Source organism: Vulpes lagopus, chromosome 5, assembly GCF_018345385.1.
Source record: "Vulpes lagopus strain Blue_001 chromosome 5, ASM1834538v1, whole genome shotgun sequence".
NCBI classification, from domain to species: domain Eukaryota; kingdom Metazoa; phylum Chordata; class Mammalia; order Carnivora; family Canidae; genus Vulpes; species Vulpes lagopus.
Genome location: NC_054828.1, coordinates 47,201,531 through 47,224,170, shown reverse-complemented (window position 1 = coordinate 47,224,170; position 22,640 = coordinate 47,201,531). Strand labels below are relative to the sequence as shown.

The following is a 22,640-nucleotide window of genomic DNA, read 5'->3' as shown; positions in this document are numbered from 1 at the left end:
ATTAAATCCATTTGCTCAGCCCAGATATTTTTGAGTTTTTCTCTTGTATGCCATATCCAATCCTTCTGCAGGTCCTGGTTGATTCCCTCTAAAATATGTCTCAAATCTGTCCACATATAATTTCCTCTAGCATTGCCATTCTTTTTTCTTTTTATAAATTAATTTTTATTGGTGTTCATAGCATTGCCATTCTATCCAAGCCATCATCATCTCTCACCTGGACCACTGCAATAGCCTCCTAATAGTCTCCTAGCTTCTACTTTTGCCCATACCCCTCTTTAAAACATAAATTAGATTATAATTCTCTGCTGCTTAAAATCCAGTAATTTCTCATCAACCTAACCTGGCCCTAGAGCTACCTCTTTGATTTCATCCTCTATGAATATATATCACTGTCACTCATTTCCCCTTAGCTACTTTGCCCTAGCTTTCTTCAGTCGTTCCAGGCACATTCTGACCTTAGAGTTTGCATTTGCAGTTCTCTGCCTCGATTCCTTTTCTCCAAATAATACTATGATTTGTTCAATAACTTCATTTGGGTCTGTACTCAAATGTCATTTACTTAGAGAGGTCTTTTTTTTTTCTTTATTAGTCATTCTCCTAAAAACAGCATTCTCCTAAAATCCCCATCCTTACTGTGCTTTATTTTTCTCTGTAGTTCTTATTGCCATCTGACATTATACCAAAATTCTTTGCCTGTAGCTGTGTCTACATGAGAATGCAAGCTCCCTGAGGTGAGGGAGGGCAAGGGCTTTGTTATGTTCACTGCTGTTGTCTTCAGTACCTAGAATAGGGCCTGGCTTTTACAAAATACTAAATATATATTTGTGGAATGAGTGAATTGAGTATAAGGATAAGTGGCTGCACGTATCCTTTGAACAAAGATTCTGAAGGAATGCTGAAACTCAGTGGGCAGGATTCACAGTTCCCAAATCATTGCTCCTATCTCCATGTGGTATCTACTGCAGCACGCATGCTTTCTTTCTTACTGTACCTTGACACTTACCCTTCGAATCCTTTCTAGCTTAAGTCCACCTTTTACTTACTCTCACAGGTTGCACTTTATATCTCCATCCCACAAGACTGGTCTTTTAGAATTACCTTTCTGAGATAGCAAATGCTCAAACATAGAAACAGCAGTTACTATTAGGAGATGAGGGTTAGTTCATGATGCTGGTGCCTAAGAGCAGAAAATAAGGAATAAGAAATTTGGGACTTGGACAAATTAAATTCTGCAGTTCTGGAGGAACTTGCACATATCTTGGAAACAATATCCTTATGAAATCATAGCAATTGGGAAAGGTGACAAAAGGATAGTACTGGTGACAACTCACCTGGAGTCTAGTGTACCCTATTTAGTATTGAGTCCAGTCTGGGCACAAGATTTTTAGAAAGACAAAAATAGGTGTTCAGAGATGGCAAATAGTATAGTGAATACACATCATATGAGTATTGGTCGAATAATAATAATTGCAAACATTTACTATGTGCTAGGCATTCTAAATACTGTTTGTAAAAAGTTATTTAATGCTCATCCTATGAGGTAGATGTTACTCTATCTTTTTGGATGAGGAAATGAAGTTACAGAGAAGTAACTCAACAAGGTCCCATAGCTAGTAAGAGGTAGAACCAATGCTGATTTCATTCCGATTTCAGAGTCCATGCTTAACACTGTTACTATCTTTTAATATTTTAATATATGGTATTGAAAAATTCAGGTTATTATGGAAGTTCTTGGAAGGCAGTATTTTTACCTCAGCTCAAGTGTCACCATCTCCCTATTCGATATCCCTAGTCTCCCCAGTATGTACTCCTATAATAGGACCAGCAGTAGCACTTTATTACACTTATTTGCTTGTATCTGCCTCTCTCAACCTGCCTTTAACCTATTTTGAGGATAATATTTTATTCTCTTTTGAGCCATTAAACTTAGTTTAGTGCTTGCCATATAATCAACATTCAGTTTTTGTTGAATGAAAAAAATGAATGAATGATCTCTAAATCAATTAGTAAGATAATGAACTCCTAGTCACTGGATGTATTCAAGCATGGACTGAATACTTGAGGGATGCTTGAAGGGATGCTGCAGAAGGAACTTCCATATTTGTGGAAGATTAGACTAAGTTTCTTTCTGACTATGAATAATCTGATCCTATAATGAGTTAAATTATGATTTTTTTTTCTTCGAACATTTCATTAGCACCTAGTGTATGCCTGGTATTGTTTTAAACATTGAAGAAACAAAGACAAAAGTGGCCTAGCCAGTATCCATAAAGAGCTGGTAGTCAGTGGATAATTAAGAAAAGAGATGCTCAAGATTATAGATGTAAAGTTTTAGTAGATAAAAATAAATAGAAAAGGAACAGATCTTAGACATGTTTTGAATAAATGGGGCAGGGAGAAAAAAGCTGTGACATAGCGGGGAACTAGGTATGAAAGATGACCCTAAAACTGCCTGCCTGAGAAGGGAGAATTTAGAAGTAAAGACCATGTGCTATGTTATGGGGGAATTCCTCAAAGGGAAATATCAGTGTTAGCCATCAAAGTGTATTGCAGGGCTGGATGTAATTCAGTAGGGATTAATTTGTGAATATTTTGAAATTCTTGGAACAAATGTTCTTATTAGTTTCCCAAATGAATAAAAATGATCACATCTTCATGCCGTCTGCCTCCTTTAGGGGCTTTGACATTAAATGGACAATCTATTAAGTCATGTGGGACGCTTCAGTTTCTTTTCCTATTCATATGCCTGGAATCTGTTGTGCAGTGGGGAAGTAATAGTCTTTCTTTATATTAACCTGGTCCCTCTTGCTGCTCATCCTTCACACATGTCTAAATATGTCTTGACACAGAATCATCCTTTCTAGCTGGGACATGATGCCTAGGTAGGTGGGGAATTCCCCTGTTTTGTTTAAAATCATAGTTGTCTTTGAGTTTGGCTAGCATGTTGATAATTAGTTTACTGACAATTGGTTTTTTTCTTTTTATACCATATGCTATTGCATGATTCATCTGCCTTGAGTCTGTTGCCTTGAAGGTGAAACAATTTCTTCCAATGTTGATATTTCATAATCTCATAGATAACAAGCATACACATATGCATAGTCCTTTCAGAAGTTTTAAACATTTGGAGATGAATGAATTATGTTGCCACAAATGGAAAGGAGCAGTATAACATCATAATGGTGATATCCAGTCATCTTTTTTTGGGTGGTTGGATGAACACTGGTATTGGTAAAGCCCAGCTATTTTACTATGTGTATCTCTTTTTGAGAAATTGTTTGTGGTATGTATTATTTATTTATGAATTTTATAGTTTGACATTTTACTTTAGTTGCCTAGATTTACATGTATTTTAATATTTTAAACGGACAAGATCTTTGTTTGTAGAAGTGGGGTTTAAGTTCCAAATAAATTGTAGCGTTCACTGTTCATAGTCTAATGTAGCATCTTTTTATATTTGGTGTATAGCAAACCTTCAGAAATCTCTTAATTTGACATAAATAGTAATCTTTCGAAATACTTTAATAGAACATAGTACATTTCTGAATGCAATGCAAAACAGTTACTTCTACATGGGTGCTTTCTAAATGTTTCGGTGATTAGACTACTAATAATCATGGACTAAATTCAGTTTCTGCACAAAGCTTTACTCAGTGCATTTATTGTGTTGCATCATTTAGTCACCTGTATCTTTTTACTCAGAATGGCAGTGATTGCTTCTGATGAAGAAAAACTCTTTATAATTTCATGGTGTAGATGCCTATGTATATATATCTTTATAATTTATATATTTGAAGAGAGATTTTTTTTTTAAAGACTCTAATTCTCAGTATATCTCCTCTCCCCCTCTGACCCCTTTACCTGGTTTTAGCTCCTCTTTGGTTCAGGTGTGCTGGTGTCCTTAAGCCTCTCTGGGCCACAGCTGGAGAAAGTGGTGATTGACAGAAGCCTGGTGGGGAAGCTCATCTCTGACTCCATCAGTGATGGTAATTACCCCCATGTGCAAATCAATTGCCTACATAAACAGTGGGGCAGGAGAAATAGTATGTCAACAGGTACACTAATTATTACCACTGGGGACTTGCAAACACAAGTAATCGCTTATAATAGCATAGTTACAACCCCTGGGACCAATACAGGCTTTGACTAATATTTAATACCAAAATTTTGTCAAGCACTGGGCTCATATTCTGAGTATTTTTCACTTTTTCATTTAAAAAATGTGAACATATTTTCAAAACAGGGTGGGGTTTTCTGTGTGTGTTCTTTCAAAATTAATCCCCTATTGACATTTCAAATATTTTTCACTTTCAAATGAATTTTGAATGAATGACCCAAACATGTCAATACAGGCACCAATAAAAAAAAATCTGTAATTTGCTAGTAGGAAGATCCTTTGTTACCAAAATCTATGAATACTAACTTTTGAGAAAATTTAGGCAATATTTCTAAATATCAAAAACCAATGCCAAATATACTAGATAAAGCTGGATCCTTTTAAGTGTACCATAATCAGTATATAATTGCTACAAAGCACATAATCAAGGGGTACCTGGGTGGTATAGTTGGTAGGATGTCTAACTTTAGGTTTCGGCTTGGGTTGTGAGTTCAAGGTCAGACATCAAGCCCGGTGTCAAGCCCTGTGTTGAGCTCCATGCTCAGCACAGAGTCAGAGTTAGCTTGGATTTCTCTCTTCCTCTCCCTTTGTCCCTCTCCCACCCTCACCCTCCCGTGCACATGTGGGTATGCACTCTCTTCCCTTCCTCAAATAAATAACTCTTTAAAAAAACACATGAAAAAATATTTTAAACCAGTTATTAAAAAGGTAGGATACTGACATTTATTGAGCCCTAAAAGGCTCTAAGATCCATGTCAACCTACTTATTTAATCAAAAAAAGTGTTATATGGTATAGTTATTTCTATTTTATAAATAAAGAAATTAAGCTAGGACACTAAGGAACATGCCCACAAATGAGATAACTAAGGAACAGCTTGAAAATAACACAACTGAGATTGTAACCCAGGTTCTAGCTGCAGAGCCCATTTTCTTTCTGCTATACTGTGCTGATTCCTGAGGTTTTTAAGGTCATATTCTTTTATTGAAGGTCAAAAGGTTTAAGAAACAAGTGGCATTATCATTAGTGATTGAAAATTCTCTTTATCCTAACTGAATAATCAAAACAAAGTGTGATCTAGTGGACAGAGGTGAGAATACAGAAACCTTCCTTCTGCCATGTGCTCTCACTAGCTACCTCTGAATAAACTGGACACAATTTCATCATCCTCCAGAAAAGCACTTTGCAGGATGGCTATAATTAGCAACATTCATGACAATAATAAGCTGGGGTGGGATTGTAAGTATGCCATTTCTTCTTCCTTACAGGAACATGGTGTCAAGGAAGCTTCCTATGGAAGAGTTTCCGTTTTCATATTTGTAATAATTGACCCCTCTGTTCACACTGCAAATAAAATAGTGGCTGTGATGATTTTGTCGTGTTGATGCTCCTCTCTAAGAATTAAAAGGAGATTTCCAACACTATTCATGTCTTTGAGATATCTCTTTTTACTTGTTTCTTTTATTTATACCCAAAATAATACACTCATGAGACCATGATAAGAATGTGATTTCTTGGCAGTTCTCCAGATTCTCCTGTAATTGTGTAGATATACTCTTGGTTGCTGCTTGCATAGCCAGGGGTATGGAAGTAAAGAAAAATATATGAAACATACAATAATTTCTTTATGGTAGGAGCAATATAAAACATTTCTCAAATTCCTATTATACTAAGTTTTTATCAATAATTTATAACATTAACAGCCCTTTATGTAACTCATGAATTTTAATTGTCTACCTACTTGTGTGCATTAGAAATAAAGCTGTACAAATATTTTTGCTAATCTTCATTACTAGATATTAACTTATGTGCATATTGAGCGTAATACCCTTTATTTCATTCAGCTTGTATTCATTGATGAAAGAAGGTTCATTGATGAGAAATTTAAAAATATAAAACATACAGGGATGCCTGGATGACTTGTCAGTTAAGCATCTAACTTGCTTGGGTCATGATCTCAGAGTCTTGGGTTGGAGCCCTGTGTTGGGCTCCCCGCTTAGTGGGGAGTCTGCTTCTCTCTCTCCCCTCTCCCCATCCCCTGCTTGTGTGCATGTGCACTCACAAATGAATGAATGAATGAAATTGGTGGAAAACATTGATCTGTGTTCCCTAAAAAATTAATTTATTCTCAGGTGGTTTATATCATGTAAACACAGGATTAAAGGCTAAGTACAAATAAAAGTAAATCTTTACATTCAGATATGAAATAATCTTTAATTTATGCTTTTCTAGCTCTAGTTCCAAATGTATCTCACTTGGTTATTGTCCCCAAACATCAGTGTATCATAAAATGGTCTTAGGAAAAAAGGAAAAAGTATCAAATCCATGCATGACTAAATTTATGATTATTGTTTCTGATATCTTTAATATCCTTGTAAAATAATAATATTTTGGAGATTAGTTATTTCAATTGTTATTTATCTTATGAGAATAACTTTTCATAATATTTTGGTGAAAACATTTCTCAATTCATTATTATTTTATTCTAATTTAGTATTTTATAATATCAAATCTGTATTTGTTTTTTAGCTCTTCTCACAGACAGTTTCATCATCTTATCATTTTTGGCACAAAACAAACTATGTTTTATTCAGTTTACCAAGAAGATGGGTTCTCCTGATACAAACAAAAGACTGGAAAAACTCTCAGCCTTGGATTATAAGGTAGAGATTTCAATTTATAGAGTTGTATTATTAATTATTAAGGCATACTAGAGTATCACATTGATTGATATTATACTCATTATTCTTGAATATTTCTAGATTTCAGACAAACCAGAGTTAATTATATGATTATGGTTGTTTCAATGAAAATATTGGCTTTCCCACCTTTTCTTGTTTACTCTCATCATGAGAGTCTAATAATGGCATGTTTGGAGCAATTTATGTAGTATTTATGGAAATCAAAGATAGATAATAAAGACAAGTCACACATTTGAAAATGGTTTTCTTGCTAAGGGCAGTATATATACTATTCTCATTTTTCTCTAAGACCTCATATCACCTTTCTAGGCAAAGATAGCTTGGCTATCCTTCTGGCTTCCGTTTCACAAGAAAAGAAAGAAGAAAGAAGGTACTTCCAGAGGTTAATAAAAAAGTGTAATAAACAAGGAGTGGGAAGACCTCTCACCCCCCACATACACATACACCCAACTATTACTAGAGAAAAATGCAAAACAAAATCTCCTTCATATGTTAGTATCTCTCCCTTCACAAACTCCAGGTAATTTGTTTCCTTGTATCAGGGATTTTACATCTGTTAAGGCAGGATTTTTATTTTAAATGATGTGTTTCATATAAGTTTTGCCACATTACATTTTAACTGCTTGGAAGGCGCACACTCTGCTAGGATGAGTATCTAATACATTTTCCAGGCTGTTTCAGTTCAAGGCCTCTTTTCAGCAATGACTTGTGTTTGCAAGATTGATCCAGCCTCTGTGACGTGGATTTGAGACAGTTCACTGTTCACTGGGAACAGAGCTGATATACAGCTTCCTTAAAAAAGATGCACACTTATGCCATACCCAGAGTATCTATCCATAATACAGGCAAAGATTTTTAGAAGTCAGCTTTGTGGCTTGAAACTTTGTGTGTGTTTCTGAAAAAGTAGTATTCAGGCTAACCTTTTCCCCTTTGGGATTATTTCTTATTGTGATTGAGGTGGTAGTGGTATGGGGAGGATTTAAATTTATTTGGTAGAAACATCTAGTCTTGTAAAAAGATTTTCAACATGGGATAAAGTATATTAAATGAGTTTTTCATTCTGGTAATAAACTGTAATTTGGTTCTATTTGCCAACTTTGTGGAGCTTCCATTACATTTTGTATAATATTGATTTTCTTTAATTGAAGTCAGTGGTACTCATATATTATATTTCGATTAGTAAAAAAAAACTGATCTTAGCATTCTTAATGGGATATTATTTTCGAGGTTGGCTAGCTGTAGATTTATTTGAAATGTTGCTTATTTACAAATACTGGTCTTTAAAATACACCAATATGTAAAAGGTAAATAAATTAATGAAATGCTCCCAATATGCATTAACTCAAACTTTTTATGTTTTCAATGCTATTATGTCAAATTTTATATGATGTTTTTTCAACTTAGGTATAATGGATAGCTTAATAGTCTTCTTAGCTGAAGGATAGTAGCTGCCCATTAATGAGATCAGAGGGAAACTGTCAGAATGTCATCTTTTCTTAGGAGAAGATGTGAAAAATAGACTTACTATATGGACTCTTCACTTTAAAAGAATTGTTTATTCTTTCTGCCTTTGGGTTTGAGAACAGGGGCACTCTACATCATTTCTATACATTGGAGAAGTGACCTACTTCCCTTTGGAAAAGCCCATGGATTTCTTTCTGGTTCAGTATTTAAAATATAGGTATTTAAAAACTTAGTAAAAACTGCCATTTGTCTTTTGGAAGGATAATTTAAGAAACTTGTTCACTTTACTTGCCCTGTTGACCATCATGATAGAATACTAATGCCATTAAAAACTCACAGGAAATAGGAAATTTCAGTTAACATGCATGTTTTGCACTATGAGGAATGAAACTGTCAGTCTCTTAACTCTATTTTCTCATCTAGAAATTCGTAAGTAACATGTTTACATGGCAATAGGACATCAAATAATGTATATTTATTTGTAAGGACTTAGCAATTCCATTATGGTACTTATCTCAAGAAGATAAGTAGTTAAAATAGTGATATTGGGAGCATAAATATGAGAATTTGCACTTCAAAGCCTAAAGTACATCTGTGTTGTCTGTCATTGCCCATTTGGATTTTAAAACAAAGAAATAGTGTAGAGTATTATAATTCTGCTTTTCTTTACAGCTGTACCATAATTTAATTCTTTCAGAATGAAATAATTTTGGCAAAGAAAATTGCAGGGTAAATATCAAAAACGATTGACCTTTAACAAGTTTTCCAGTCTACATTTTAAAAATCCAATTCAATTTATTTAACAGGGAAGGGACAGTGCAAGGAGTTAAATGTTTACCATGAGAGAACAACACTGGTAATTACTTTGATTTCAGTTCCTTTTGATGTGCATTCAGAGGATGAAGAGGTCAATAATATTATGGCCATGCAAATAGAAAAGGGTTCCTTTTGACCATATTAAAAAAAATAGCAGAGGATTATTAAAGCATTAACCTTGATTTTAATGGCCTTGGTTGAGTGGTGAGATCACAATTTGGATGAGCCTGATTATTTACTAAATACAATACATAAATGCAACGGGTTCTTAACACCCATTGCACTCTGGCATTATCGCATTACTGCCATCCTTTGTTGCCTTGCAGACAGGAATATGAAAGCAATCTGTCATGTAGTGAGACTGGCTCCAGAAGCATTTCTCTGATAAGAAGACCCCCTGCCCTTTGCTAGTGTCTGGTCCAGTAGGCTTAGCCATGCGCTTAATCCCCAGAAAGTGGTTCGATTATTGCTGACCAGCAATGGCAAGATAGTTTTTTTTTTTCTTCCAAGCTATCAACCTTCCATTAATTCCTTAAGCAGAAATACGGTGCAATCTATATTTCCTTGGCATGTGTCACCCAGATGGTGCCGTGCTTATGTTTTCAAATAACCATGTTCCAAAATAACATAGTTTGAATAATAAATTCTACAAATCCTTCCTAAGAAAGAGAAGCATAATTCTCAGAAGCTGCATAAACTTTTACGCATGATGCTATGGCTTATCCCTTTATGCAGAATATATGTGTATATGTCTCATATATTCTTTAAAGTGATATTTCCTCAAGTTGTTTTTCCTTTTATTGTTGTCAGTCATTGTTAAAGTGTTATGTCTTAAACAGTAGTGAGATACTCTTGGTCAGCAGTACTGAACTTGTCATTTAATATAGCTGGTCTTAAATCCTATGTGTAGGTCGATGCTGTCAAGCAGCCATGACTGTACATTTTGGTATTGATTGGGATTGCTACAGCCAATTCCTCCCTAACTCACATTTCTCCTTTTCCTTTCCTCTGCTAAAAATGGGGAGAATTTTGAACATATGTCTTTTTTATATATGTGTCAAAAGAATTTGGTAAATTCTGACACCTCCTTAAGCACATGTTTAACATGCATATTTACTTGCATTTATCTACATTTACAGATGCTTTAATTTTTGTAATACTGTGAGGATTTTGCATTAAAAAATGATTCTCATATGCTTTTTTTCCTTCATCATTAGATTTCCTATTACGAGATACCAGGCCCAGTTAACAGAACAACAGAGCGTCGTCTAGCTATCAATTGTGTTCAGGATATAGTTGTTTGCTGGTGGCCATTGGTCAGTGATGATGCTTGGCCTTGGGCCCCCATTTCTCCTGAGAAGGACAGAGCCAATCTGCTGCTCCTAGGTTATGCTCAAGGAAGACTGGAGGTAAATATAAAGCAAATATATACATTTTGTGGAAGAGCAAATAAAATAGGATTATTAGTTTTTCTATTCTGAAATAAGGATGAATACTTTGTTAAGCCTAGAATTTATTTTTCTAAATTCTCAAAGAAAGAAATTATGAATAAAGTGGGGGTTCTTAAAAGTATCATATCTATAGGGTAAACAGACAATTCCAGGGCTGGCCTGAATCTCACAATGATTAAGAACACAGCCTTCTGGGTTCAAATCCTAGCTATGCCACTACTTAGCTCTCTGTCCTTGAGCAAGGTATTAACCTCTGTGCACTATGCTTTCATTATTTGAAAAATAGAGTTAATGAAGATAAGTATGTTAATATATGCATTTAGAGCAATACCTACATATAGTAAACTCTCAAATATGGACCACTGTTGTGATTCTTATTATCGTTATTAGTACTGTCATTATTGTTTGCCCATAATTTCCAGCCTGCCAAAGCTATGTTATCAATCACCTTCTTTATACTTCAGTCATTGAATCAGCAGTCAAGTGCCTATTTTGTGGAAGACTGTGGTGCCAAACCATGGCTGAGGCAAGAATTTATAAGGACGGCTGTAGAGCAATGGCCTTCTCAGTCTAGAATTGTGCCTCAAACAGGAACACTACTAGGGTTAATCTAGGAGGCAATGACAATAGTTCACTCCACCTATTACTGACAGTGGTTCCAACATCATTCATTATGTTGGTAATTTCACCTTGGACCAGTACTTTGATTATGGAATTCTGTTTTTATAATTTAAAACAAAAGCAACCTTCCTGTTTCTTCAAGTTTTTGCCTGAGTAAAATATAGATAGTCCCAGATTACACATGGTTTGACTTAGGATTTTTGACTTTGTCATGATGTGGAGGCAGGACATGTTCAGTAGAAGCCATACTTTAGAATTTTGATCTTTTTCAAAGATCAAAAGATCTTTTTCGTCTATGATAGGTGATAGGATACTTTCCCATGATGCTGGGCAGTGGCAGTCAGCTACAACTTCCAGTTAGCCAGGCAATCATGAAGATAAACAACCGATACCCTTATAACCATTCTGTACGCATACAATCATTCTGATTTTTGTTTTCAGTACACTATTTGATAAATTGTATGAGATATTCAGTAATTTATTAAGAAATAGGCTTTGTGTTAAGTGATTTTGCCCAACTAGTATAGGCTAATTTAAATTTCTGAGCATGTTTAAGCTAGGTGAGGCTAAGCTGTGATATCCGGTAGGTTAGGTGTATTAAATGCATTTTCAACTTGTGACGGGTGTATTGGGATTTAAAGCAAGGAAGACAGTGGTATGTTTCTATGCTTCCTCTAAATCTATTATCTATTGGGCTTTAATTCTGAGATATAATGAACAAGTCCAGGTTTTGTCTATCTCTACCTGCCTCTTCTGGTGTTATAAACTTTCAGGCTGCCTTTTAAGACTGCAGAGTCATTTATAATTAATTAATTAACCTTTTTCTGGAACTTTTCCAATTTTGTTGTAGTAACTAAAACCACTTATAATGCTTTAAGTGTGGATTTGTGAGGCTAAGAAGTGCTTTGTTCCTATTCACTTGCTTTTCATGCTCACTGCTTTCTTGATCTTGGGTTCAGAAGCTAATTGAGTAAAAGACTTCATCAAAATGATTGTAATAAAGCTAATTAGAATTCTATTAAATATTCTGCCTTATAATAAAGGTAAAAATAATTTAGTTATACTTTACATAAATTACCTGTATTTGAAATGAGCGTATTACACGAAATTAGCAGTGTTCTAAAGGGTATATATATGGTCTACATACCTTATCTCCTGGTGTCATCTAGATCATGGACTTTGGAGTTGGACAAACCTAGTTTACCTGTTGGTTGGACCATATACATACTAACTATGTAAACTTAGTCAAATTTACTCCCTCTAAGCTTCTGCCTGCTGTTAGCTAATTCTGTGTTCTTTGCCCTTAGGTAGATCATCCATCCTCTGACATTAGTTTTCTATTTTTAAGATGATGGATTTCAACCAGAGAGGTTACCTCCAGGTCTGTGACAGCTCTATAAGGTGCTCATCTGGATTCTGAAGCACAGATCTTATTTAGCCAGTGCTTGCTCAAATGCCTTTATTAGATATGAAACTAAACTTAGCCTCAGCACTGACAGCCCACCCTGACTGGCCCTGACCTACCCTTCCAGTGTCATTTCCTTATACAAACCTATGTTTGTAGCCAAGTGGTTAACTCACCGCTTCTTATTTTCCACGTCCTGCCTGTACACATTACTGGCATTTCTACCTGAAAGGCCCTTCCTTCTGTTTCCACATCATTCAACAACTATTGAGCGTGACCGTGGAGTAAACACTGTATTTCATTTCAGGGGATATGAATACAAAAATATCCCTTCCTGCAGGGATCCTGGTGTCCACCAATGAGAGACAAATATGAAAACGTGTAAGTGCACTAAAGCATTAAATGATGCTGTGGATAGAGTGTGTGTAAGCTATCCTAGGAGCCAGTGGGGAATGATTGATTCTACTTAGGGAGATAGTAAGGAGGAAACATTAAAGAGGCTTTACAATTTACTCAAATATGAGATTGGCAAACAATTTTACTTGCTTTTACTGTCCTTTCTAAGTTTGTATGAAGGTTGTACTAGCCCTCTAGAGTGATTTGGCTAGCTTTTTCTGTATCTCCTCTTTGAACCCAAAAGATTTATCTGGTATTTGAGCATTTGGTAAAATCTATAAAACTGCCTGGGTGTGGTGTCTTAAAGGAAGGTAGATTTTTTAAAGAACAGATTCCATTTTTAAGGGCTGCTTTTTTCCCAGGAATTCTGGGGGATTTTTTTGAAGTCATTTTCTTTAATTTGTATTTCTGGAAAATTACCCATTTTGTGTAAGTGTTTTTGAATAGATTTCATAAAGTCATATATGATACTTGCACATGATTTTTAGTTATTCACCACTGATTGCATAGTTAATGCCACTCTTTTCAATCCTACTATATTAAGATACAGAAATTTCTTTTTTTTTTTTTTCTTGGATTTGGCCCTTTCAGTCATTCCCTATCAAAGTTAAACTGTTGAAAAAATTTGTGAAGATTACTTTTACAGAACCTCATGTGAACTTACATATGCAAAAGGTGAACGTCTTTGGAAGAAATCTCTAGGAAAATAATTGTTTCTTTTTTCACATGTGAAGACATAATTTTTAGCTATGAATTAGTTGTAATACGTTTTTTAGAATATCATGAACAAAAACCACTAGTCTATAAAAGTAATATTCAGGCATATTCTTTAAATTTTTTTCACTGGCCACCAACAGTCTTCTTGAACTAATCATCAGAAAAAAGATACAATATACTCTTAAACTCTAAAATTCAAAGTAAAAAAGTAGCAACCTCATAGATAAGAAATTTAATCTTTGTATTTGTTAAACTATAGAATCTTAAAAAAGCGTTTCCCATCCAAATTAAATCAGAAAATAAGATTTTAGTTGGAAAGTGACAAGATCCTAGAGTAGTGGTTCCTAGCCTTGGCAACACAACACATTACTGTCACTTGCAGAGGTTTTACAAATGGGCCCACTCAAACCAGGTTCATCAGAATATCCAGAAGGAGAGGTGGGCACCGGTATTCTTTAACAGGTTCCCTAGGTGATTCTCATGTGCATTCAAGTTGAGAAACACTGCTTTATAGCAAACTGAAAAAAAAAATTAGAGCCATCATTTTTGCATAACAGACCATGGAAAGGATAAAGCCCACCTACTGAACCAAATGAGAGTTTTAACAATAGATTCTAAGTAGAAAATTGGCTTACCAAGCAGCTAAAAAAAAAAAGAAAACAAAGGAAACACAGAAATAAGCTCTCTGTGACTGAATTATCTGTCTTTCAGAGGAAGAACATATTTTAAATTTATTTTATGGGTATTAGAAAACTCCTGGTCTAATTTCACACCGCAGAGCTATAAACAACAGCACATATCTTAATTAGAAGCATAAAGCAGAGAGTTATGTAGTCTAGGAAAAAATTTCTTTTGAAAAATATACAATAGTGTGTACAAAAAATTTTTTATCAGTAAATTCATTTAAAAATAGTTTTTAATGGTGTATGTGTGGATTATTATATATAACATGGTAATTATTTTTATTTAAATTCCACATACTCTTTATGCTCTGCTTTTTGGAAAGTTATTACCATCATCATAGAACTATTTAATTCATTCGCTTTGTCAAAAATGTGATGACAACACACCTTTTTTCCTTACCTTTGTATTTGAGCAAGTATTTTAACTTTTCAGCTGCATGGATTAGATGAAGCTTTCTGAGTATAGTGGTAATTTCAAGAGATTCTTCAGAAGAGGTCACCTGAATTCGTTTATGAAATTAATCAAAAACAAATAAGCAGAGCTATTAAACCTTAAAACCTGTTGTCAGGCATAGGAAAATATAACCCCACAAAGATAACTTTTTTCATATAAAATTTAAAAACCATTTTTGCAATGATTTAGAGGATCAGCGACTAATGGAAAAGTAAAGATATGACCAGCTTTTAATATAGCATAATTTGATTAAAGAAGCATTTAGAAGGTCTTATAAATGCATTCAACTGAAAAGCCAAAATATTTAAGAAACCTCGCTTCCAAAGAAATGTATGTACTATGTTAGCTTTCAACCAAATATCAAAGATTTTATACTCTAGGGATGATAGCTTTTTAAAAAAATCTCTTTATTATAAAACACTCATAAAGAAAACCACATGAAATAACTGTATAGTTTAATGAGCTATTACAAAGGAAATACCCCCAGAACCACACTCAGGTCAAGATGAGAAACTTTGCCAGACACCCAGAAATACTGTTTTGTACTGTCATGATTCCAACCCCTGCCTCGTCCCCAAAGGTAACCTCTATCATGACTTTCCATCACTTTCTTGTATACCCATATAGTTCTTATCATCCTAATGCATCTCCCCACAACGCAGTTTAAGATTCTCCTTTTAAAACACTTTAATGTATCTTTTTTAACCTACGAGTTCTTCCATCCCTTTGTTTTCCTTAAAATTTATGTTTTGAAACTGCAGTTTCCTATAGCCTGGATTTTATTTGCATATTTGTAGTGTGGTTCAACATGTTTATCTTTTGAAAGTTCTACAAGGTAGTCAGTTTTGGCAAGACTATATGGGGCAGTGTGTTGTTGTTATCAGAAGTCATGTAATGTCAGGTTCTTTCTTGGTCATCTCTCTTTTAATAATGTTAGCAGCTATTAATGCTCAGTGCCTAGATCTGTTAATTCATTAGGGTTGCAAAACAGTGATATTCTAATTTTATTATTACTTTTTTCATTAATTAATTGAGATACTTTTATAAAAAGATACTTCCACTCATCTCCTATTTATTTTCCCAGTAGTTGAATTCATATTGTGTAATATTGTGTAATCAGGATAAATGTCAGTTTCTTTTATTTGCTAATTTTCAAGATAATGAATTGATTCTTTATTCCCTGAAGGTAACCAACTAGTTTTTGTTTTTTAAGTAGCGTTATTAATTGATGGTTTTAAATATATTTGACTTGATGGGTTTTTAGAAATTATAGTTATTATCCTTTTGAAAGCTCAAACTTGTCTTATATTTGGGAACCTCTTCAAATTGTCTCCTCTCTTTGTCATGACCTCAGTACCTCAGTAGTCTTGAGTAGCCTCCCTGCTATTTGGAATGACAAAATGTTCCATGCTTATCTTATACATTTTCTGCATCAGACCTGGAATTAGCCATTTCTTCAATAGCTCTGGTTTCTTTTAATGGAAAATGTCATTTTTAAACTCAAGTTTGGGAGCTAGGAATAATGTTTCATTGTTATTAGATTGGTCATTGTTTCTAGTTTTCTTTAGTAGAATGAGCTAGAGATTTTATACATATATATATTCAGAGTGAGTTTACATCGTTACTTCTGACTAGAATTCAGGATACAGGGTCGTTTACTTAACCTTGTCTATATTATATCTTTATCTCCCTTTTTTCCTACCAAAAGTCCTAGTTTACAGGGATATGGAGGACAAATTATAGTATCCCATAATTACTTGTTTACTTTTTCTCACAGTATACACCTAACAGTCTGAGAATAATCATACTAATACTACCACTACTAATATAAATTATGAACATTTAGAAAACTTTTTGCCTGTGTTTTTATCACTTCTTTCCTTCCATTTTAAAATAATTATGCTTTATTTACATTATTGGAGCATAAAGTCATTGCATACAATGTTCTCTCTCTTCTAATTCTCATATAGTCATCCATGGGTTTTTGGTTTTGCTAATATTTAGTTGAACTGTTTCTTTCATGTGGAGATTTAGAGAGATTCAGAAACTATAGTGCCACCATCACCACTTTGCCAGAATCAGGGATGCTATATTCATGGTCATATTAAACTCTCTTAGTTTTTTTTTCCTTCTTTTTAAGTAAGCTCTCTGCCCAACATGGAGCTTGAACTCGTGACCCTGAGATCAAGAGTTGCATGCTCTGCTGACTGAGCCAGCCAGGTGCCCCGATAAACGCTTAGTTTGAACCAACTCCTCTATAGCTAAACTTGAAACATGGCAATCTTGAGCCTATCTCCAGCTCACTGTAATTGCTTTTCTGCTTTCTGTGCTTTCTTAATTTTAAAATATCTTCCAGAGAGGGCATCACTCATATTGACTGCTTATGCTTTTCCTTCCCTGTACTGTTCCTTTTTGGATGACTTTTGGATCAGTCCTACTTTTTTCAAGTTTAGCGTTTTTAAGAATAAAATGAAATAACCTCAGTGTTTTTTTTTTTTAAACAAATTTCAACCTTAAAGCTGACTGATTTAAACTTGACCGAAACAATTCACTTTAGGAATGAAACTACCAGCTTGTTTATCCTTGAAATTGGGAAATTCCAAGACCTTTGGGACCCTTCTTTATCTTTTCTGCCTTTCTTAATTTTTTAAGAAAAATTAATTTTCTTAAATTTTTAAACTCTTACAATTTCTTTCTTTAAAAAACAAAAAATGAAAAGCAAACAACAAAAAATAAAACTTTGAGCCTGGTCATCCACCTCTTGTCTGGTGTCACAATCTCTCTTAATTGGCCACTTGGAACAATTGGCCTTTAGCTAACATACTGCCTGTGTTTCTGTGCTTTTCTTTGTATCTTCCAACAGGAAGATTTCCTTTGAATTAAAGCAGAGATCTTTTTCTAGAGATTTCCAGACTTTAAGTAGGTCACTACACATTATAAAAGTCTTAATTTTTTCATCCCTTAATTATCTATACTGTTCTTACCCATCTCATTGTTTGCCTCTTCATTATGCCTGTATTAATACTTTTTACCATGTTCTTTATCATAGCCATTCCCATTTAATTCTACTGATCACTTCCTGAAGCCTCTGGCATATATATTTGAAGAATTTTTAAAGAGTTATTAGATTTCAGAATTCACCTAATCTGGGGAATGCCTGAAGATAGGATTAAGACCAAGAACTCAAGGTTGCTAAGAGAGTAAATCTTAAAAGTACTTATCACAAGACAAAACTTTGTAACTATGTATGGTGATGTTAACGAGGCTTACTGTAATTATCATTTCCCAGTATATACAAATATTGAATCATGATGGACACCTGAAAGTAATATAATGTTATATGTCAGACCTCCATAAAAAGAAAAAAAGACCAAGAACTCAATGAGAGAAAGGAATTCTTCTTTTTTTTTTTTTAAGATTTTATTTATTTATTTATTCATAGAGACACAGAGAGAGAGAGGCAGAGACACAGGCAGAGGGAGAAGCAGGCTCCACGCAGGGAGCCTGATGCGGGACTCGATCCAGGGTCTCCAGGATCACACCCCGGGCTGCTGCGCCACCGGGGCTGCCCGAGAAAGGAATTCTTGATCGTGAAGTTTGTAGAGGATAACACTGCACATTCCTTACAGAAGGTGATAGTAGACTTCAAATTAATCTTGCTAGCTTACATGAATATCACCAGCCAAGGTTCTCTGTTTTTGGATTCTTTTCTCTCCTTTGTGCTTTTTTCTTCAGGGCATTGTCACTTAACATTTCTCCCTTCATTACATAACATATTTTTAAATTCCTTTATCTTAGCATTATATCTTGGCCTGATTATCTCCTGACTAGTACTTCACACTAAGTTCATTCAGAGAGGAAAAACTAGCTGCATAAATATGAGAGATGTCTTAGTATATGCAAGTTTGGATTTTAAAAGTCTGTTTTCTCTTGGTATTTTGCAGTAACTGCATAATTGCATTTGGTGGTTTTCAGCTTCTTAATTCCAAATGATCTGCTAACAGAGCATCTTATACCTAAGAAATGTATTGACACATTTTCCTTCCATACAGCTCCTCAGTCAGTAGGGTGTATTTTAATGACTTCAATGCAGGTATAACACTTCATTTTTATAATCTTGGTCCATCACATTAGCATTTTTGTAGAAAACCTGAATGACTGAATTTTCTTGTCCTGCATCTTATTCCTTTATTTTAGCTGAGTCAAGTCCATCTTTATTGCTGATAATGTGTTTCTCTCTACTTCTTTTTTTTTTTTTTTTTAAGATTTTGCTTATTTATTCATGAGAGACACAGAGAGAGGCAGAGACATAGTCAGAGAGAGAAGCAGGCTTCTGGCAGGGAGCCCAGTATAGGACTCCATCCCCAGACCTGGGATCACACCCTGAGCTGAAAGCAAACGCTCAACTGCTGAGCCACCCAGGCATCCCTCTCTCTACTTCTTGTATGCAAAATGTTTCAGAATTCTGATTGGAATCTCAGTCCACTTTTACTATCAACTAAAAATATTAATATCACATTAGGTAACATGCAAGTATCATCTCAGTATTCCTGATTGACCTAAACTTTTGCAATAAGGTTTTGTGTCATGTCAGTCAAATTATGTATAAACATTTCTCTGTGCAGATATACTTAAGTCACTATATACTTCCACTTATTGTTTATAATATTACATGATAAATTTATTGTGACAGTCTCTGTATATACAGATATCTTATTTTCATGGGCTGAATTTTTAAAATTTTGATAATATTGGCTATTTAAAAAAATTACATAATTAGGTATGATTTTAAATGAATTTAAAATCTGGGAATTAAGTATGAACATTGTATATCTTATTTAAAATATATTCAGTCAGTCTGTTTATTGAGTTACTACCATATGCCAAGCACAGCACTAAGTATCATAAATAAATCACTTTAATATTAACCTCAAAGTTACGTCTTTCCTATATTTAAAATTATCTTCGGCATTTATAGTTTACAACTATGTATCAGTCATGAATTCTAAATAACCAAATTTGGGTTTTATTGAGGATCAGTGTCTCTCATTCTTTTCATCTGCTATTCTTGTGAAAAAATCCAAGACTTTCTCGTTAGGAACAACAAGGATAGCTACTATTTATTGTGGTCTCCTCTGTCCCCTGCATATTAGGTATGTTATTTTTAAATCATACTGCAATCCTGCAGCACAGGTAAATAAATCCTCATCTTACAGATGAGAAAACTACAGTTCCAAGAGGTTATCTTGCCCCAGACTCCAGAGCTCTCTATCACCAAACAAGGAGTCAGTCTCTGTTATGTGCTGCTTCTTTGCTCCTTGGCTGTTGTACAGGGTCAAGTCCAACTGAGAATTAAATTCTGAACCTAAGTATGTCAAATACTTTCAAGCCTACAGGTATTTTAGATTTTAATGTTGTTATCTTATTATATTTTGAAAATCATATAAACTGGACCCTTTCTATTCATGACATAATGCTATTTTCAGAAGATTTCATTGAAACATCGCAGAAGAAACTTAAAAGTTTTGCTTTTTATCTTCTGTACAAACAAATTCAAAAACTGGCAATGATGTTCGTGTTTGTCTAGTTTTTGTGGTGAGGAAATAGTTTAGTTTGTATTTCATTCGTTTAGGGATGTTTTTACATTTACACTTACTAAGTATGCTGTCTGTTTTCAGTACAACCCAACCAATACAAGAATGAAGCATCTTTAAAAGAAGTCAGTTTATTAAGAACCTTGCCCTCCAAACTTCTTCAATCATGCTTAGGAGAGTTGCCCAGATCATCAGCACAAGCCTCTTTTTCACCCCCAGGTTAACAGACTCCATTGTCATTTGCATAATTTGTCTCCAGTTCCTGCACCTAATTCTCATTTCTTTGCTCTGTGGGGATTCCTAATGCCCTATGGTTCTTCTCATTCTTGCCCTCTGGTCACATTGAGGAAAAGCTGGACCTTCACGGAAATTTATTAACTCCCACTGCTTGCAAAGCAGTGTCTTGCGAAGACCTTGGTTTTTAGAGTCAGACAGATCTGGAGTTGAAACTACAGCTGTATCATTTATTAACTTTGGGATCAAGGACAACTTAAACCATCTGTCTGACCCTCATTTTCCTTATCTCTGGAACATAGATTGTAATACCAAACTTTGGAGTATTATAAACATTAAGTAAAACAATGTATGAAAAGTGATAAGCATAGTACCCTATTATCTTGCTTCTTATTTTTGGTGAGATTACTCTTTACTGAAACTTACGCACACAAGTGTTTTTTAATGTTTAAACTTTTATGGTATCTTTATGCCATGGAAGACATTTTCTTTTCTTAAATGAATTTGAGCTTTTTAGTGGGGAAGATAGCAGGTGATCCTTTGACCTTGACTAGCATTTTAGAGTTATCTGGAATTGACAGTGAAATTGTTTCTGGTACCAATTCTGTTGGTGGGGTAGGAGGGTTCCCCCTGCCTACCAACAAGCAGTTCTTGCATACCAGCAAGATATCCTAATTCTGATACTATCTACCTGGAGATAGTATCATAGGATCCCACAGGTAAAGTTCAGTCCTAGAAGACTGCACCCCACCCCCTACTTCAGATGCCAATCACAAGCCCAGATTGTTACCTGTGCTTCTGACCTACCAGCTAGAGATTGGAGGTTCCCACAGCCTCCTCCTTAGACTTCAGATGCAAGTCACAAATCCATGTTGTTACGTATACTTCTGACTGACTGGCTGTAAACCAGGGATTCCCAACCTGGAAGCTCTCCAAACCCTGCCCTTTTGGCTTCATTACATAAGCATGATTAATTTAATCATTAGCCATTGGTATTGACTCATCCTCCAGTCCCTCTCCCTTCTGGGAGATCTAGTGGGGGAACTGAAAGTTCTAACCCTCTAAACACAGGGTTGGCTCCCTTGACAACCAATGCCTATACTTAGGTACTTCACAAAAGTCACCTCATCAACATAACAAGACTCTCCTCCCCCCTTAGGAAATTCTAAGAGTTTTGGGACCTGTGAGCCAGGGACTGTGGAAAATAACTAAATATGTGTGAGAAATATATTTTGGTCATCTGAATAGTCATATATATCGATTTCTTCTAAATTGCAGTATCATACCTTTCTCTTGGTGACACCACAGAGCTTATTGGGTTGACATAAACTTGGAAATCAGGAACCCTGGGCCCCTTCTCCTTGGACCTTGAGCCTAACTTGAGCCATCTGACAAGGCTGGCTCTTCCTTTTAGACTGTCTCTGTAGAAGTACAGACCCTATTCAAAGTCAGTTGGCCTCTCAGTTTTCTGCCCAGAGGCTTCCTTTACAAAACTTTAAGTCTTCTGGAAGTATGGTATTTCAACTAGCGTTATATTATGTGTGTGTGTTTAATTTGTAATTTTAAAAGTTTATTGCATACCCACTACCAGCATAGCTTTTGGCTAGCTGTTGCATAGGACGCACAAAAGAAGTATAAAATAGATGGGACAGGTTTTGTTTTTGTTTTTTTTTTTAAGATTACAGTAAAAAGAAGGGCATTTGTCCAAACATTAGAAATAAATAAAAGGCTGAATGTCTCAAGCAAGTCATTGGCTAAGTTAGAGTGGGGAAGGGGGTAGAGAGGAGGTGAGATTAAAAAAAAGAAAGGATGCCATCCAGCTGGAAGGAATCCAGAAACTAGAACAGCATTTGGTCTAGTTCTTCAGGGGGGAGTATGGTTGGTAGGAAAAACTGAGTTTCTGGGTAGATTTTAGGCAATGCACATGAGTGAAGTTGTTAAAAGATAAACTGAAGCATATTTAAACTTTTAAGAGTTTATTTGA

At 34.9% G+C, this 22,640-nt stretch overlaps 1 protein-coding gene across 1 annotated transcript in view; it reads left to right on the top strand.

Moving 5' to 3' along the window:
* LOC121490978 (WD repeat containing planar cell polarity effector) overlaps window positions 1-22,640 on the top strand; it is a 443,477-nt gene that overhangs the window by 141,052 nt on the left and 279,785 nt on the right. The window contains exons 6-8 of the mRNA XM_041755267.1: window positions 3,875-3,989; window positions 6,649-6,782; window positions 10,319-10,510. Coding sequence (XP_041611201.1) covers window positions 3,875-3,989; window positions 6,649-6,782; window positions 10,319-10,510 — 441 coding nt within the window. The remainder of the gene's footprint in view (window positions 1-3,874; window positions 3,990-6,648; window positions 6,783-10,318; window positions 10,511-22,640) is intronic.